This window comes from Lolium rigidum, chromosome 3 (genome assembly GCF_022539505.1).
Source record: "Lolium rigidum isolate FL_2022 chromosome 3, APGP_CSIRO_Lrig_0.1, whole genome shotgun sequence".
In the NCBI taxonomy this organism is placed as follows: Eukaryota; Viridiplantae; Streptophyta; class Magnoliopsida; order Poales; family Poaceae; genus Lolium; species Lolium rigidum.
In genome coordinates, this window is record NC_061510.1 from 229,641,932 (window position 1) to 229,655,595 (window position 13,664).

The 13,664-nt window shown below is 51.4% G+C and overlaps 3 protein-coding genes across 3 annotated transcripts; all 3 read right to left on the bottom strand.

The window, feature by feature from the left end:
* Positions 1 to 5,982: 5,982 nt before the first annotated feature.
* Positions 5,983 to 7,530, bottom strand: LOC124701120 (pentatricopeptide repeat-containing protein At1g09190-like). The gene has a single exon (XM_047233167.1). It carries the CDS (start codon positions 7,528 to 7,530, stop codon positions 5,983 to 5,985), a length of 1,548 nt encoding a protein of 515 aa, XP_047089123.1.
* A 1,128-nt stretch (positions 7,531 to 8,658) lies between these two features.
* Positions 8,659 to 10,191, bottom strand: LOC124696140 (transmembrane protein 205-like). The gene is made up of 3 exons (XM_047228910.1): positions 10,100 to 10,191; positions 9,805 to 10,024; positions 8,659 to 9,057 (listed from the first exon to the last, which is right to left on the bottom strand). The coding sequence occupies exons 1-3, from the start codon at positions 10,189 to 10,191 to the stop codon at positions 8,842 to 8,844; spliced, it is 528 nt and encodes a 175-aa protein (XP_047084866.1). The 3' UTR covers positions 8,659 to 8,841.
* Positions 10,192 to 10,446: 255 nt separating this feature from the next.
* Positions 10,447 to 12,594, bottom strand: LOC124699067 (transmembrane protein 205-like). The gene is made up of 3 exons (XM_047231437.1): positions 12,392 to 12,594; positions 11,392 to 11,611; positions 10,447 to 10,662 (listed from the first exon to the last, which is right to left on the bottom strand). The coding sequence occupies exons 1-3, from the start codon at positions 12,592 to 12,594 to the stop codon at positions 10,447 to 10,449; spliced, it is 639 nt and encodes a 212-aa protein (XP_047087393.1).
* Positions 12,595 to 13,664: the final 1,070 nt, after the last annotated feature.

The window sequence follows — 13,664 nt, forward strand, 5'->3', positions numbered from 1 at the left end:
GTGCTGCCGACATGCCCCAAAAAAATGGCAAGAAAGCGGCCACCAAGCCACCGGGCAATGAGATGAAAGGGCCGAAGGCGCCGTTCCCGAAGCCACGGAAGGCGCCGTTCCCGAAGCCACGGAAGGCGCCGGCTACGAGGAAGAAACCGGAAGGCTGGGTCGACGACAGGTGGGAGCAAGATTGTCTGCGGCGCAAGATGTCGATGGCGGAGCGGAGGGGACGGCGAGTGGTGCAGCAGGAGAAGAAGTCGGAGGCGGCGCGTGCGCACCAGAAGGCGCTGGCCGCGTGTATCGCTGCTACCAACGCGAGCCCATGGAGTACGTCGGGGCCAGCGTACATTCCGGGAGTGGTGTCTCCGTCGACATACGGCTTCTTCAACGACGGCCCTTATGCCACTCTAGGTTGCGTGACACCGAACTTGTCGCCCCGGTACGAGGATGCGCAGCTTCAACCCCAACGTCGTGTTCTAGTCCCCGGGCGTACGACCAAGCGCCCCAGGGCTAGCCATGCCTCGGTGCGTACGACACCCCATTCACTGGGCGCACTGGGCGCAGGGGTCTGCTCAAATTCGAGGGCGCCGGTGATGAGGAGGATGAGGAGGGGGAGATGTACGAGGGGTGGAGGATGCCGCGGATGCCACGGAGGATGCAGACAATCTCGTGGAGGTTGACGCCGCCGGCATGAGGAAGAAGAAGGCAGCCTCGGGCACACGAGGACCCGAGTGGAAGGTTCTGGAGGATGAATGTCTCTGCGAGTCGTGGTCAACAGTGAGCCATGACTCCATCATCGGCGCCAACCAAAAGTACGGGAATTATTGGGCGAGGATCAAGACGGAGTTCGATAAGCGCAAGTTTGTCAACAAGGATTACCGCAAGATGACAATGAAGAGAAGACAAAAGACAATATCGATGCGTTGGGCCATCATCCAGGCGTCGGTGAACATGTTCCATGGGTTCCATAACGAGGTCGAGACCAGAGGCGAGAGGGGCACAAACGTCAGCGATGTGGTACGCCTCTTTCTACGAAAAGTTTTAGCGCCTAGTTTAATCTCGATCTGATTGTGATTCCTTTGATTAGTTCGATCGCACCATGGCGATGTACCAGAAGCACTCAGAAGGGAATAGGTCTTTCGCGCTGATGCATTGCTATAGCAAGCTTCAAATGAACGAGAAATCGTGGTCGACCCGTCACTCGTTGTCGAAGGGGAAAGATGTCATTGATCTGGATGCGTCGCTCGCAATATCGGTAGGGCACCCTATCGGCAACAAGGCTGCCAAAGCCTCCTTGGCCGACGCAGCGGCGACCGAGAAGACGCAGGCGTCGATCACACAGTGCCTCGCCAAGGTCTCCTCGACCCTGCTCTCCCACGACAAAAAGGCCGACAAAAGGTGGGCGGCGCTACTCAAGAGGCAAGAGGAGAAGATGGAGCTCAAGAAACGCAAGAAGGATATGTCTCTGTTGACCGCGTCGACAGTTGGCATGTCTCCCCGGACGCGGGGGGCGCGTAACTTCTACAAAGGCATGATCCTCGATGACATCGAAGCCAAAATGGCGGCAGCTGAGGCGGCGGCAGCAACCCCACCCCCGGAGCAAGAGCCGGCACTACGTCAGCGGCATCTGCATCGACGTCTGCCTCGCGTCGGCAACGGAGCAGGCACACTGGGCAGAGCACGACAAGGTCGTCGTGATCGAAGGGCCTACGTTGACTCAGGATGCACCGTCAGCCTCGCCGGACCCTTCTTCTAATTTATGTTTAGATTGCACCACCGGTCTGTAACATATACTTCGATCGTGGTTACTTCGATTGCGACAACTTCGGCAGAAACGATCTATTTTGCATGTGAACTATTTTAATTTCTATTTGGGGGCGGCGTTTGGAGGACGCGGCTGGGGAGCAACGTCCCCTAAACGCGGCACGAAGAAAACACGTACCCCAAACGCTCGATCGGGCGTAGTTTGGAGGACGCTTGGGTGGGGAGGGGGGCTGGAGATGCTCTTATCTCTTTCGTGATTGGCTTACCAGACTCGATATAATCGTGCAGCGGTACTATGGTTTTATTCTTCTTCTCCGCTATAGAGCTCAACCATTCTAGCTGTACCCATTCTCTGAACTGTCTTTTTTTAACGAGCATATGTACAAGCTCTATAAAGAAAGTTGGGGTTCTAGGCTTCTAGCGATTCAATCTTAAATCTCGAGGTAAATTCTAGTAATACTAAGCAGCCTTGCAGCTTGCAGGCTAGTGGCCACATCAGAACAGGTTAACTTTGTAGACCGTGTTAGAGCATCTCCAGTCGCATCCCCAAACCGTCCCCCAAACCGCGCCGGATCGAGCGTTTGGGGGACGTGTTTTGTTTGTGCCGCGTTTGGGGGACGTCGCTCCCCAGCCGCGTCCCCCAAACGCCGCCCCCAAATGAATATTTGTGCACGAAAATAAAGGTTTTCATTCAATTTTGATTATATATTACAAAGTTTGAATGAAAACGGCTAGATTTCATCTAAACCTAGACTACCGACCGCCCGGCGGCGCGTTCGACGGCCCCGCCCCGTCGTCGCCTCCCCTACGCCGCAGCTCCTCCTGCGCGCGCCTCCTCTCCTTGCGTTCGGCGGTGGCCGGACGGTGCCGCTCCCGCCGCGCGTCCTCCGCCGTCCCCGGCTGCGCCGCCCGGAGGGAGAGCTCGATGGCGCGACGAATATGCGCCTCTTCGAGGGCACGGGCGTCGTCCCGGAGCTTCTTCTCCGACTCGAAGGACTCGACGAGGGCGCGTTGGCTGATCGGCCGTCTCATCCGGGTGCGGGGCGTCGTCGTCGGACCGGTCCGAACTCGTCGTCGTCGTCGTCGTCGTCGTCCTCCACCTCGGTCTCCTCCGCCTCGGCCTCCTCCTCCTCCATTGGCGCCTCCTCCTCCACATCCGTTGGCGCCTCCATCATCGCCGCCGCAAACGCGTCGGCCGCCGCCAACCTGCTCCGCCCGCCTCCCCATAGCGCCGTAAGCGCCGCCTCCCGCTGCCGACGCTCCTCCGCCGTCGCCGCTCGCTGCGGAGCTCGATCGACTCACGCCGCCGGCGCTCGATCGAGTCACGCCGTTCACGGAACGGCGCCGCCGCTCATCGCGCCGGCGCCGGCGCTCGTCGGCCCATCGCCGCTCCATCTCCTCCCGGTACCGGCGCCGTCGCGCCTCTTGTCCCGTCGAGGCGTCGAACGCCGCAACGGTGTCGCACCGTCGCTCTCCCGCCACGCCGCCGCCGCCACGGCCTCCTCGAGCCGCGGAGGCGAGGGCGGAGAACGCCGCTAGATCCGCCGCCTGCTGCGCCTCACGCCGGCCGGCGGGCCTCCTCCTCGAGTGCCTCCTCGAGTGCCACACGCCGCTGCCGGCTCGTCAATGGATGAGACGGCGGTGGAGGGAAGTGGCCATCGCCGGGCGGTTCGCCATTGCCACCGGTGATGGAGGAGACGGCCGTGGAGCGACGAGGGCCGTGTTTGTTGCCGGCGGGGTGTGGTGGCTCCCATTGATGAGCCGGGAGACCTTTTATAGACGCCGGCGTCGGGAAGAAGCGCGGGAACAGACGAGAAGAGGCGGGAAGATCGCGCGGGAACGGGCGGTGGCGTGCGAACGCCGGCGACGCGTGGAGGTTGCGCAGCACCGACGAGACGTCTCGCCTGCCCCTCCGTCGCCATTAAGGCAAAGATGCCGCTGCGCGCGAATAACTTCCGTCGCGAGGTAGGCGACGGTTAGGTTAAAATTAACTGTGCCGCTGACGCGTCGGCCCCGCGCCTCCTCGCCTCTCATTTGTTGTGTCCGGCGTCCCCGGAGCGTCCCCGTGGGACGGGGACGGGCTCGGGCGCCGGACACCGTATCGGGCCGCGCCGGACAAAAAAGGGCTTTGGGGGACGCGGCTGGAACGCTTTTTTTGTCCGGCGCGCCCCAAATCCCTTTGGGGGACGGTTTGGGGGACGCGACTGGAGATGCTCTTACACTACATATTTTGCGCAAGGTGCCCCCAAACTGTTGATGAGATGCAAGAACGCGTTGCTTCAGTAGGGACTGCTCTTTGACTTCCAACCATTCCTCTGGATCCTGCATCCATCAGTTTCCATCGTTCTGTAACACTCCGCTTCTGCATTCAGTATCCTTCGTAACAGGTAATCTAAAGTGTGCCCCTAGATCAATAGAGAGTACATATTTCATCCTCTTTCATGTCTTAACGCTTCTTAATTCATACCTAATTTGCACCCCTTGATGATGCAAATGCAGCTGAACTTTCATGATCGGTGTGATAATCCTATCTGTTTGTTTGGCTGCTTAGCAAAGAGATCCTACTGGGATGGAACAATATGTATGAACCCGCTCTCCTGCAGCACTCTAATCAACATACCATTATTCAGGTATTTTCTTTAGTTCTTTGACCTCAAGGGAACACACTTTAATATGATTTCAACTTAGGGTTCTAGAGGCATAGATCCACATGTCAGCAACATCGAATACCCAATTCAATCATACGTGGTTCAGGTTTGACAGCACGATGTGGTTCAGGTTTGACAGCACGATACATAAAAAACGGACGGCTGGGTGTAAAAAGAGCTTTTGGAAGTAAAGGAGAAGATCAACACATGCTCCTCCCCCTTATGGTTCTTCCATATCCTTTTTGCGGTTTTAAGATCAACAATGGGGAGACAAATTTCAAGGAGCAGGGAAAAGAGAAGGCAGGGACAAAATCACAAGGCCCAATACCGGAAATTTCCCATGGTTCTAGGCAGCATCTCTTGATTTTGTTTTCCCTTTGTTGGGAACTTAAAATTATCAAACTTAAAATTTCCCATAGGTATTCTCTTCAGCATCTCTTGTGACGTTTGATGTTTGAAATACACGCAACCAACCAATAAATATCACGAACAAAAATTTGGAGCAATGAGGTCTACTAAATCATGCACATACTTATTTCTTAATTCTTATTAAGCTACATTGCAGCATGGAGAGGCAATTACAGAACTGCAGACTCTTATACCAAACTCTCCAGAAGAAAATTGGCAAATAACTCTTTATCAGACAATTCAAATTTCACGATAACTTCCAGGGTGATCACTAGCAAATGGAAATGAAATAAAATCTTCCAGATAGATCCTTTGCCACTCTATCCCATGGTTAAACGGTCACTTCATACTATTTCTGTTTGCATTTCAGAAGATGGGCTAGTTCACCACTTTGAAAAGTAATAACACTCAAAAGTGAAAACCAAAACAAAAAAACTAATATACGCATGCTTCATTCAACTTTCTTTGTGATACGCGGCTCCATTAAAGTGTGATTTCATCTTAAGGAAATAAGGACTAGATCGCAGCTACATAATGTTCAGAAATTAAATTAAAAATAGATGTGCTACTGCTAACCATCAATATCACCATTGATAGTGGCAGACTACATGTATACTCACTCCAGGATAGAAGGCATTACTCACATTTCTTTGTTCTTGTCAGCTAGTTGTGTAATGTTGTGAGATTTCCAATTTCGAATAAGCCAATTGATTAAATATCGTACGAATTGAGGTGCCTACGAGAAAGACTTGGGGGCTTACTGGCTAGCATATGAGGTGGTGTGCTAGGCAGCCCAAGTTTCACCACTCTCTTAATAGAATACCACAATGGTTCCTCCCACCGTTGAAATAAGAGAATTGAGATGCCCACTGCCTAGTGCCTATATTGGTGTTGAACTAACCACAAGAATGTATTCCACATTGGGTATAACTCTACAGGAAAAGAGCACTGAACAAAGCTACCACCTATCCAGTTCACCATCCTAAATAAATGATGAAGAAGCTGGAAACATAAAAATATAGCTTAAGTGATTACCTGTAAATACCACATCCCATGACCTTGATAAGATTGGCCAGTGTATAGAGCCCTCCCCTATAGGTCTTCTCTGTGGTTTTCCCTCTCGGTTGTAGGTGTATATTCAGACTTAACTCATAATACGAGCACACATATGTCAACTTGAACTTGGTTCTTCTATTAGACTCTGCCCTGGCGTCTTCTGCGCACTCATCCTCCTCATCAGTTTCCTCACATTCCCTGCCTCCTCCCATCGTCCTGTTTCTGCATAAAGATTGGCCAGCAGCACATAATTCCCTGAATTCCAAGGTTCCAGACTAATAAGCTCTTTGAGAGCTACCTCGGCAATGCCAAGCCCGGCATGGGAACGGCAGGCGCTTAGAAGCGATCCCCATATTGCAGCGTTAGGCGTTATTGGCATCTCTTGAATCAGTGCATGCGCCTTGTCGAGAACACCGGACCTTCCAAGTAAATCTACCATACACCCATAGTGTTCGATTTCCACCTCAATCCCATGCTGTGACTGCATACTCTGGAAGATCCCCTGCCCAATATCCACCGCCCCAGCATGGGCACAGCAACTAAGCACCCCCAGGAAAGTCACAGCATTGGGAGCCTCTCCAGACCTCATCATCTCCTGGAACAGCTCAATTCCCTTAATCCCTTGCCCATTCAACGAAAACCCTGAGATCATCGTGTTCCAGCTCACCACGCTACGCTGTCGCATCCCTTGGAACACCTCTGTGGCGCTGCTAAGGTCACCGCACTTGCAATGCATATCAACCACCGCATTTGCAACATGCACTGACCTATCTAAAATACCCGTTGTAGATGCGTGCTTGTGTGCCCACCTCCCGGCACCAGCGTTCCCCGTCCTCCCGCAAGCAGGCAGCGCCGCAGCAAGCGTCCCGTCATCTGGCGCCACCTGACCCTCCCTCACCATGTCTTCGATATACCGCACTGCCATGTCGTCCCTCCCGCACCACGCGCACCCCGCGATCATAGCGTTCCAGGACACCACGCTTCTCCTGGAGCGCTTGAACCGCTGCATTTCGTCGAACAGCTGGCGTGCCGTGAGGAGATCCTTGGCTTTCAGATAGGCGGTGATGAGCGTGTTGTAGGCGACGGCGCACTTGCTTTGCTGAGGCATTTCGTCGAACAGGGTTTGTGTGTGCGGTAGAGGGTAGGGCTTGAGGAGAGCGAGGGAGATGGCGTGGTGGGAGAGGAAACCGAGGCGGAGGAGGAGCGCGTGGAGGGAGGAGAGGAGCGGGAAGGAGGGGGTGGAGCCGAGCAGCGGGAGGAAGGAGAGGCGATCGGGGGCGTGAAGGCGGCGGAGGGAGGAGAGGAGGCGGAACGCGAGCGGCGGCGAGGAGGCGGAGAGGGACTTGAGGGCGGCGTTGAGGAGTGGGAGGGGAGGCGGCGGGTCGGGAGGGAGGAGGCTTAGGAGAGGGAGCGCGGGAGGCGGCGGGGAGGAGAGGAGGAGGAGCGCGGTGAGGAAGTGGTGGTGCGGGGAGGGCGGGGAGGAGTGCAGGCGGCGGCGGACGGCGAAGGCGAGGAGGTCGAGCGGGCGGCGGCGGGCGCGGGAGGAGTGGTGCAGGAGGTGGAGCAGGCGGCGCTCGGACGTGCGGGGGTGCCAGCCGTCGGGGGTGGTTACGGCGGAGGAGAATGACTGGGAGGCCTCGCCGGCGGCGGCGGTGGACGGCATCAGAGCGCGCGAGAGAGAGTTTGGTTGGAATCGGTTGGTGGGAGAGAAGATGAATCAGGCCCGTCGGCCTACTTTCGTCGCACCAGCTTATATCCAGGCCACGCCCACGCAGAGATACACAGTGTCAGCCTTCACTCGTTCCTGCTTTATGTTGTTGCAGGGCTGTGTTGCCTCATCCATTCATTAAACAGAGGCAAAAGTTTTTGCCTCATCCATTCATTAAACAGAAGGTGCTTGTTTTTTAGAAAAAATCGTACGAAAACCAACAACATCAGTGTGAAAGCACACACACAACCACACACCCACACACGCTCCGCCACAAGGGCACACCTAGCCACACTGACTACCCACAAAGGCTACAAGAAGCTTAAGCATGCATATGACAAACAGATGGCTCTTCGAGGAGAGACCGGTAGCTCCGATTCTGAAGGAATATTTTATGATTTGCCACCACCCGCACCGTGCGGGGTTGAAAATCCGAGCCGCACCACTATTGCCGACCAAGCTCACCTAGGAGAGCGTCGCGGGCGCCGCCAACCACCACAGAGAGGGAGCTTCGACGAACGCCAACACAGAGGTCCAAGTTCGAGCCGTCGGCCACAGCAGCGTGAGCTCCTCGGTCCAGTCGCCCTACCGTCCTTGCAGCCACCGCGACAGCCATGCCACCCAGAGCAGGGCTGCCGCCCCGCAGTCCAACCCTGCAGCCTCGCATCCGGCGGGCCGCCACCACGGCCCGCCTCGCCACTAGATCGGGGCGCGCTGGCCCTGGATCCGCCACCCCACGTTCCCGGAGCCGCCGCTCCGGCGTCCGTGCGCCGACGAGCCGGCCGAAGACGCCCCAACCACCTAGACCTTCGGCCAGCGCCACCAGAGAGGAGGAGCACCCCTGCCACCTTCGGCAGCAGGGCCCACGGCCACCGCGGCAAGGGCCAGTGGCAGCGGCGGCCAGCGGGGCAAGGTGGGAGAGAGACTGGCGGCGGCAGGATTAGATCACACTGAAATGTTATTGTGATAGCATCAGAGCATGATATTTCTACTATCTAGATGCAATTCGTGGCAATTCCAGGGCTATTTCAAACGAAGACGATGAGCTGCAAAGATAAACTGATTCCCGTGAAATTCGCCTAGATAATCAGGGAGACACTCCATGCACTCTGTTTTATTACCTCAAGGCCACTTCATCACGCAGGTTCAGAGTTCGCACACAACTCTTTCATTAGCTGTAATCGACCTAGACTATAAGCTCTCCTTCCACCCGCTGATAAGAGGGGTCATAAGATGGACTGATGGAGGTACTTAACCTTCAGCCAGTCACAGCTTGAGCTTGCTGGCGAGATGCCAGGAGTGCATGGCAAGGCTGCCGAACGCCATGATGTTTGCCAGCGACGACAGCCCGTGGATCATCCCGAACTTCTTGTTCATCGTCGCAAGCGCGGGACTCGTCTTCGCAACGTCGGAATTCCTCGAACCCCCCACCTCGCTGCCGATGCCGAGGTCCTTCTCGATCTTGTGCCTCTTCATCATCATCTGCACAAGATGAGCAGAGTCGCTAGTAAAGTTGCATAGAGCATAGGTTCTTTTGAGTTCATGACAAGGGTAAAACTGTAAACCACATGCTACAGCTGTTTCCAGCAAAGTTTCAACATCTAGAACGAGTATTGCTTATACACGGCGAACTCTGGGTTACGATGTATCAGGTGTCCAAAAGGTCTACATGTGGGAACATATTTTGTTGGAAACACTCTACATGTGGGCCTGATTGCTCAGTGTACCTACATAGCTACTATAATCATTACGATAATAGCAAAAAACATTAAAACTTTCAACATCTAGAATGAGTATTGCTTGTTCACTTTCCCAAGGCTAAATTGCTAAGCATATCGCAAACTAAACAAAAGATATTCTGTCGGACACTGAGCAGTTTAATGACACAGTGTTGTGTGTGCTATCTAGGAGACTATAGCCACCAACTGCCACGTTAATTTTGTTTGTTCACAAATCACAAGTGAAAATATAATACATCACAAAAAGAATTTCAGATGTGCCCGTGATTGCAGTAATGAATAGTTAAATCAAAACATCACACGATGTCAGATCCAGCAATATTTTATCACCTTAAACAATGTCAGATTATAGATGAACATTTACTAGTCGCTACAACTGTCACCTAGCTCAGATACAATACATTTTTCATCTGTAAGTAGAAGTAATGGAAGGCAAAAATTGAATGTAATCATGTAAACAGGTCTAAAGAATATGAACCAAGGGGCTAACCTCGATGGTCATGGGGGTGAAGACAAGAAGATTGGAGAGGTTAAAACCAAGGGCCGCAAGAAGGAATCCCAGCTGGTAACGCTCAATAGTTGAAGCTGTCTTCCATGGGTGGATGTATGCAAATGCTGCTACCGAGATGGCTGAACACACTGATATCAACATGAAGTAGGCTGGGAACATCTTCCCCTGTAGATTCCCAAACTGGTGCCTTGGCAAATTCCTTCACAATCCAAAAGATTTGACCAAAACAAATGTCAACTTCTTTGTAACAGATTTTGGTAATAGAACAACAAACTTTAAGCTTATGGTTGCAGATCTGGCAACAATGAAGGCGCAGTTGAACAATCTAACGGACAATGTTGCGTTTGCATTGCTCTGAAAATGCATCTTACAGTCTAAGTAAACAACCTAACTTTTCCGTAGAAGCCGAATAGCACAGCTTCTTCAGAATTACCGGTGTCTTTCCCAACAGGGCATGTTTTTGTCCATATTACCCCAAGGCCACATCATCACACAGGTTCAGAGTTCGCACACAACTCTTTCTTTAGCTGTAATCAACCTAGACTATAATAAGCTACTTCCACCCGCTGAGAAGAGGGGTCATAAAATGGACTCATGGAGGTACACTTGACCTTCAGCCAGTCACAGCTTGAGCTTGCTGGCGAGATGCCAGGAATGCATGGCAAGGCTGCCGAATGCCATGATGTTTGCCAGCGACGACAGCCCGTGGATCATCCCGAACTTCTTGTTCATCGCTGCAAGCGCGGGACTCGTCTTCGCAACGTCGGAATTCCTCGAACCACCCACCTCGCTTCCGATGCCGAGGTCCTTCTCGATCTTGTGCCTCTTCATCATCATCTGTACAAGATGAGCAGAGTCGCTAGTAAAGTTGCATAGAGCATAGGTTCGTTTGAGTTCATGGCAAAGGTAAAACTGTAAACCACATACTACAGCAGTTTTCAACAAACAGTAAAATTGGCAAACTAATACACGACGAACTCTGGGTTATGATGTATTAGGTGTCCAAAAGGCCTACATGTGGGGACATATTTTGTTGGAAACACTCTGCCTGATTGCTCAGTGTACCTACATAGCTGAAATAATCATTTTACGATAGTAACAAAAACATAAAAACTTTCAACATCTAGAACAAGTACTGCTTGTTTACATTCCCAAGGCTAAACTGCTAAGCATATCGCAAACTAAACAAAAGCTCTTCTGTCGGACACTGAGCAGTTTAATGAAACAGTGCTATTGCGTGATACAGACAAGACTATGGCCACCAACTACCACGCTAGTTTTGTTTGTTCACATCTGAAAATATGATAAATCACAAAAGGAATTTCAGATGCGCCTGTGATTGTAGCAACATATAGTTAATCTGAGACAGCATGCAATGTCAGAACCAGCAATATTTTGTTACCTTAAACAATGTCAGACTATATAGATGGACATTTACTAGTCGCTACAACTGTCACCTAGCTCAGATACAATATAATTTTTTCATCTGTAAGTAGAAGTAACGGAAGGCAAAAATTGAATGTAATCATGTAAACAGGTCTAAAGAATATGAACCAAGGGGCTAACCTCGATGGTCATGGGGGTGAAGACAAGAAGATTGGAGAGGTCAAAACCAAGGGCCGCAAGAAGGAATCCCAGCTGGTAACGCTCAATAGTTGAAGCTGTCTTCCATGGGTGGAGGTATGCAAATGCTGCTACCGATATGGCTGAACACACTGATATCAACATGAAGTAGGCTGGGAACATCTTCCCCTGTAGATTCCCAAACTGGTGCCTTGGCAAATTCCTTCATAATCCAAAAGATTTGACCAAAACAAATGTCAATTTCTTTGTAACAGATTTTGGTAATAGAACAACAAACTTTGAGCTCATGGTTGCAGGTCCCGCAACAATGAAGGCGCAGTTGAACAATCTAACGAACAATGTTGCGTTTGTATTGCTCTGAAAATGCATCTTACAGTCTAAGTAAACAACCTAACTTTCTTGTAGAAGCCGAATAGCATAGATTCTTTCAGAATTACAAGTTATATACTAGCAAAGGATAACCTAAGTTGTTACAGGCTTGCAGCTAATGTTTCATGAATGATTACCACCTACAAGCTCTCTAGATACCAAACAACTATAGTTGTTCAATATCTAGATGAGAGCTTGTAGATGGTAAATTGCCGGTGTCCTTCCCAACAGGGCATGTTTTTGTCCAGCCAAGTATACATATATGTGATAATTTTTGCGGTAAGAGATCATAAAATGTACTACTTCCTCCGTTCTTTTTTAATTGACTCAAATTTAGTACAAAGTTGTACTAAATCTGAGTCAATTAAAAGAGAACGGAGGGAGTAGCAGTTAAGATAAGCTGCTGAGGAGCTATGGGACTCTAGCACTAATTTAGTGTTGCTTGTCACAAATAACGTTGCAATTCGAGCATGGTGGAGACCTACCAAAGTTGAAGCTGATGTAGAACACGTGCAAAATCTCACAAAGCGGAATATCAATCGAGGTAGGTAACCTAGGTTAATTCCGCACGCAAACAAGGTTTAACAAGTTACAGGGATCAAGCGGTATTTACTTAAACATGACGATGCCGCCGATGAAGGTGACCCAGAGCGCGGCGCCCCAGGCGGTGGCGAAGCAGAGGAGGTGCGCGAGCCTCGCCGCCGCAACGCCCGCGGCGGGGCGGCCGGGGCTGCCGCCGAGGAGCGCGTCCGGCGCGAAGAGGACGCCCGCGGCGAGGAACGAGACCGCCGTCAGGAACCGCGCCGCCCACCCCATATATAGCGACCGTCCCGCCTCTTCCTCCGGCTGGCTCGGGCGGGCTAGGGTTTGGCGGCGCCGGAGGCAGGGGAACAGGGAGCCGTGTGTGGGAACTGGAAGTGAAGCTCGCCTAGTGAGATCTTGAGATGTGAGAGGAAGAAGACATGTTTTAAGACTTGAGGTGACGAGCAGTTTAAAAAATGTTTTGATAAGTGTAAGTGGTCTGATACTGATCGGCGGAATCTGATGGCGACCGTCTCCAGCAAACGGCTCTTTGGGGCGAAAGATGCAGCGAGTACAACAATTGACAGGATTTCTGATGGAGGAATGATCTGGGAGTACAGGAAAATGCAGTTGCTTTTTTCTTTTTCTTTTTAGAGAGTATGCAGTTGCTAGTTGAGCTGAAAAACAATCTTTCTTTTGAACATGTGGAAAAGGCCGGCCCCAGAAAGGTCATGTATATTCTGCAGTTCAATGCTTTCGGTGGACCGGTGTAGTGTTGTTTTGCTTGGGTAATAAGGGTATATCCAGCAGTCCGATGACGTATTTCAATACCATTTATATTCATTTTATTTATTCTTTTTAGGTTTTTTGAGGGTATCTCAGTTGACTGAGATTTTTTAAGTTCTCAGTCAACTCAGAAAAGTGCAACTACAGTTTAAAGAAAAATGTAACTCGATTCAGTTGCACATTTCTGACAGAAAAGTGCAATTGCACTTTTTTAACAGAAAAGTGCAACTCAAGCACTTTTTTGTAAGTGATTTAGACTTAACAAAATCTCAGTTGACTGAGACATAGCAAAACCGTTATTCATTTATTATATATAATAACCAAAGGGATACAAGTGATGTCTGGTGGAGTATTCAGTAACCAAATATAAGAGCATCTCCACTCGTCTCCCCGACTAGGCCCCCGAGCGACGTTTTTCCAATCCGACGGCGTTATTCAGTCCAGTCGCGCCCCGATTCCTCGATTTCGTCCGGATTTGGGCCTAAATTCATCCGGCGAGCCCACGCCATCCCCGCCCCCCCGGGGAGCGCTCGGGGACTCCGGACGAAACGAAAGCGCGCGAAACGTTGAGGAAACTT

Bases quoted from the DNA above. Each gene is read 5' to 3' on its own strand.
- LOC124699067 (XM_047231437.1), bottom strand. From the start codon at position 12,594: ATGGGGTGGGCGGCGCGGTTCCTGACGGCGGTCTCGTTCCTCGCCGCG. The intron at 11,612-12,391 runs GTAAATACCGCT...TGGATTATGAAG, and splicing joins GGCGGCATCGTCATGTTTAA to GAATTTGCCAAGGCACCAGT. The intron at 10,663-11,391 runs GTTAGCCCCTTG...CATCTTGTACAG, and splicing joins TCACCCCCATGACCATCGAG to ATGATGATGAAGAGGCACAA.
- LOC124701120 (XM_047233167.1), bottom strand. From the start codon at position 7,530: ATGCCGTCCACCGCCGCCGCCGGCGAGGCCTCCCAGTCATTCTCCTCC.
- LOC124696140 (XM_047228910.1), bottom strand. From the start codon at position 10,191: ATGCATTTTCAGAGCAATGCAAACGCAACATTGTCCGTTAGATTGTTC. The intron at 10,025-10,099 runs GTTTGTTGTTCT...TGGATTGTGAAG, and splicing joins TCTGCAACCATAAGCTTAAA to GAATTTGCCAAGGCACCAGT. The intron at 9,058-9,804 runs GTTAGCCCCTTG...CATCTTGTGCAG, and splicing joins TCACCCCCATGACCATCGAG to ATGATGATGAAGAGGCACAA.